The 4,337-nt window shown below is 45.4% G+C and overlaps 1 protein-coding gene across 1 annotated transcript; it reads right to left on the bottom strand.

Annotated features, from left to right (window-relative positions):
• LOC113214845 (uncharacterized) lies at positions 1-1,529 on the bottom strand. The gene is made up of 2 exons (XM_026434342.2): positions 1,361-1,529; positions 1-837 (listed from the first exon to the last, which is right to left on the bottom strand). The coding sequence occupies exons 1-2, from the start codon at positions 1,361-1,363 to the stop codon at positions 292-294; spliced, it is 549 nt and encodes a 182-aa protein (XP_026290127.1). The 5' UTR covers positions 1,364-1,529; the 3' UTR covers positions 1-291.
• Between the last annotated feature and the right edge of the window lie 2,808 nt (positions 1,530-4,337).

Here is a 4,337-nt window from a genome sequence, read left to right as displayed (position 1 = left end):
TTAGTCATTAATAATTTATCTGTGACGTGTTCAAATGTTCAAATATGTACAACAAAGGTATTAAAACTACTTTATGAACACTTAGACGTATACAATTGCGTTTCTAACACATATTATTTTTTTACAATACCCTTGGCCGTAGAGTCCTCTTTTCAGTATTATAGTCAGTCAATCCTTTTTCCTCCGAAGAGGTCCGCGGAAAAACGGCGGTTTGGTTGAGATCTTTTAGTCGTATTATTGTTTTAAAGTTATTCAGATCAAATAAAATGTCGCCGTCCGTCAGTCAAAGTCTTAGACGGCAGGCATCTCTGGCCATCGGTGGGCGCGGGCGTGTCGAGCGTGTATCCGCCTGGAGAGCAGTCCGGCAGGCGCGCTTGGGGTTGGCAAGACCTCCACGGGGGCAAGGTTATGGCTCACAAACAGACGACCACCAACAACTATCGCGTTGCGAGTGGTTTCCTCACGGGAGGCAGTACTCGGAACTATACTGGAAGATGTGGCGGGTGCAGAAGGGAAGTAAGTGCTAGAGGCAATACTGGAAGTGATGCTTGAACCAGAGCGCACGACAGTGGTAGACGTAAAGCCGACGATGGCCTCTGTCGCAGTGACGTTGTTAGCGTTTTGCGCATTGACACCCTTTAGATTCCCGCTGCTGCGAAAGCGTCCGGATTCGGCATACTGGCGATGGTGTTGGCTTGGCAGGGTGAGGTTCCGGAAGGGATTGAGCTCGCCAGAGGCAACGATGAGGCGTACGATGGCAGCCGGGTACAGAAAGAAAATGAGCAGCACGAGCACGGTGACAAGCATGGCCGTGCGCATCATGTTGGGCTGGAACATCTGTGGACATGAGAGCACATTTTTATCAATATTGGTCAATTTCAGTTTGTGTTGACGATCCCTAGATTGCTTTTGTGAAGCATTGAGCCTCTCTGTTTCGTATAGTAGAATGAGGAGCAAACCGCCACGAAGGCCAATGAGAAGAAACAATTGTGTACCTCTTTGGTCATACGTGTCCTTATAAAGACACAAATTTGTCTATTGAGTAGAGACAAAACATTTTCACCCACTCTATGTACAGCTTGTACCTCTTTATACACATATTTGTTCTTAAAGAAGATGTGGGCATAGGCACATCTCCAAAGTACAAAAAAGTGTCCCTTCCCAGTGAAAGAACAATAATACTGACTCGATGATATCAGAGAAAATAAATATGTTGGCCTGATCACAGTACTCAACAATACGAGACAATCGGTATAAGACGAAACAAGCACACGCAATGCACATTATGTAAAACAAGGACCAGACACAATCGTTAGAGTACACTTGATTTGCTAGTTCCGTGCCGTTTCCGCAAACTCACCATGTTCGAAAGACGGGTTTGTTCGCCTATCGTTCCGCCGTGAATCAGATCTACAGCTGCTGCTGCTTGGCGAGCTCACTCCTGCTCGTCCGCTGCTTTCTGGCGGTCTGGTGGCTCTAGCCGAGACTCCCGCCCATTTAGCTATCCCACCTGTGGCACCACTATCACCTGACGTAGCGCACCTGTTATCTGAGCCGGCATAGTGATGGAGCACGATCACGTGAAGTATCGCTGACCATCAGCAGGCGCGGAAACGCGTGGATTCGGTTCTTACTGGCGATTTCTAGCTGTCTGCTATATGTCCTACTGTAGTGTTTTATGTAACGAACTGTTAGGAACCCATTCAAACGATCACAAACAACAAGAAATTTGTTCGGGTTTGATGGAATCCAAACATATTTTCTCATCCATAGTTGCATTTTTTCAGCATATAAACCCGAGAGACGTTTGAAGTGGTTTCTATGAGTAACCTTGGTAACTGTGTGTATTTGTTATAAACATTTGCCGGAACTTCACACGATGAACTTTTTGTTTCGGAATAGGCAACCTAGATTTAAAATGGCCCCCAGATCAGTAGGTTCAACCTACTATGTTGCCAAATGTTAACCGCCTTGCTTTTGATTTCCTTTAAGTCAAGAATCGCACCACCTTGACGTTGTCTTCATAAGGTGTCAAATATTTGTTCCTAGGGGTGCGCGCTAACTACGTGAGGTTTGCCACTGCGCGAGGTCGGTGACTGCGTGAGGTTTGCAACTGCGCGAGGCTAGCAACTGCGCGAAGGTCGGCAACTGCGCTTGGTCTTTAACTGCGCATTTTCTGCAACTACGCGTGGCCAGCAACTGCGTAAGGAGTGCAGCTGGGCGTGGTTTGTAGCTGCGCGAAGTTTGCTACTACGCGAGATCTGCTACTTCGCGGGGTCAACGTGTACCATTTGTAACTGCGCGTCAGTTTTGTCTCCCTTGAAACTGTGCGTGGTCGGCAGCCGCGCAAGTCCTGCAACTGCGCGTGGTCCTCAGCTGCACAAGGTGGATTGCACGTTTGTTTGGGTTACATTATGTTATTTTAGGTTAGGATTCGTTTAGTTAGGTTTCGTTAGGTTGGGTGTCGTTAGGTTAGCGCAGTTGTATCAGTCCTGCTGCGTAAAGAAGAAAGTACTTAATTTTTTTAAAAAATTGTACATTATGTTCTGAGAGTGCCACTGTAAAAGTAAATATCAAGATTTTACGACATTTTCTGGTTAATTTTTTAGTAAAACTCCGTTTTCCACCAATTACGATACATCGTTATGTTACGAATTGCTTTGTACAATCTAAAGGTCTAACTCACGGGCTATTGAATGTGTTTCTTTTGTCAAATTTTATGAATTATGGCCCAAAACTTTCTATTCGTCACGAGTTGTAACCTTACGAAATGTTTCGTAGATCGGCACTATCAAAATATTTTTGTAAATGTTTTTTTACGAAGCATTCCCTAACTTTTTTCGTTCAATCACGAAAACTTTTTTCATTGTTATAATCACTCAGTCCTACTTCGTGCCACAGCTTCACATTTGCCAGATGAGTACTCGACTGTTGGACCGCGCATACGTCAAAGGATATGTGCACCCGTGGCTGCGCGGGCAAATCGTGTACACTGCAGAACTGAAAAAAAACTGTCACTGTCTAGACGGCGGCGTTATCACCGATCGTGTAATACCGGCATCAGCCCCTGAAGAGATGCGGAGGGTGCGAAAACCCCCTCACTCTAACACCTTGAGAGAATTAATGAAAAGTTGGCATACACACGCATGCGCGATCACTTGTTTGCACTAGCAAAATTGTGGTTATTGCAAATTTGTAAACGAAAATTGAAAAACGCGTTTGTTACATTAAACGCAACTCTTGATTGAAGACCCGTTTTTCGACCTTGTTAGACAATCCCAGACGGTTTTTCGGGGGCATTTTATGTCTTGAAGTGCAGCGTTTTGTTTTCTTAACTGTAGACTAATTTTTGGAATTCTAAAAGAGACGTAAAGAGGTCCAAAAATGGTAGTCTCTACAACTAAGCCAAGACAAGAAAGTCAAGAATGCCTCTACTTTGGCCAGCAAAGCGGCCGCAGCGGCCATCCAGTTAGCCCTTGCTCTTCGCCTGCTCTTCGTCTGCTCTTCGCCTGCTCTTCGCCTGCTCTTCGCTTCAGTTGAACCACTTGAGGGCGTGGCCGCAACCGCTACTCAACCGCCGCGGCGTCGGCCCACGCTGGCCAGCACATTCGCGTTCACCAGATACCAGGTGCGATTTAGGGATGGCCCTAGTTCACGGTAAAAAGTTTTTCTTGGATTATTTCTTGAATTTCAAGGATGGGTAATTTATTTCAAGATCGACCCTTGAAATCCCAGAATCTGCCTTGAAACCATCTGCTTCCAAGGAAAAGCCTTAGAACTATCGGTCTAATGTGAAAGAGATTGCCTTGGATTACTAAAAGTAAATTGCAAGGCTCCCCCTTGGAAGCGGATGGCTTCAAGGCAGATTCTGGGATTTTAAGGTTTAATCTTTTGTTCATGCATTCGGACTTGAAATTCAAGGAAAAGCCTTCTTATCCAAGAAAATCTTTTTACCGTGTTTCTGTGAACTTGTGCAGGACACCTTGAGTATAACCTTTTTTTGGCTCACCCTTCTGCCTTTAAAAAAGCATTCAAGCGGGCTTATGCAACCGCTCTCGTATGTGTCGGTCTGTCTGTCTGTCGTCCGTGTAAAAAGGAGATGAGCTAGAGGTCTACTACAAATTTCACGGTACCTAAAGAGTCACTCCTGGACAACGAAACGCCCGGTGCAAATCCTGGCTAGCCCGTTTCAAATTGAACGGATTTTGGCGTGAATAAGGAAAAAGGCCGACTTTTGTGTAATCAGCCTGCCAACTAGGCAACGGCTGTACACGCCTGTATTAAATCTGCCTAGTTGGCAGGCGGATAACACACAAGTCGGACTTTTTCCTTATTCA

Source organism: Frankliniella occidentalis, unplaced genomic scaffold (genome assembly GCF_000697945.3).
Source record: "Frankliniella occidentalis isolate FOCC.00 unplaced genomic scaffold, Focc_3.1 Scaffold399, whole genome shotgun sequence".
NCBI classification, from domain to species: Eukaryota; Metazoa; Arthropoda; class Insecta; order Thysanoptera; family Thripidae; genus Frankliniella; species Frankliniella occidentalis.
Note: the sequence above shows the minus strand (reverse complement) of the source record. Positions and strands in the feature narration are given on the sequence as shown.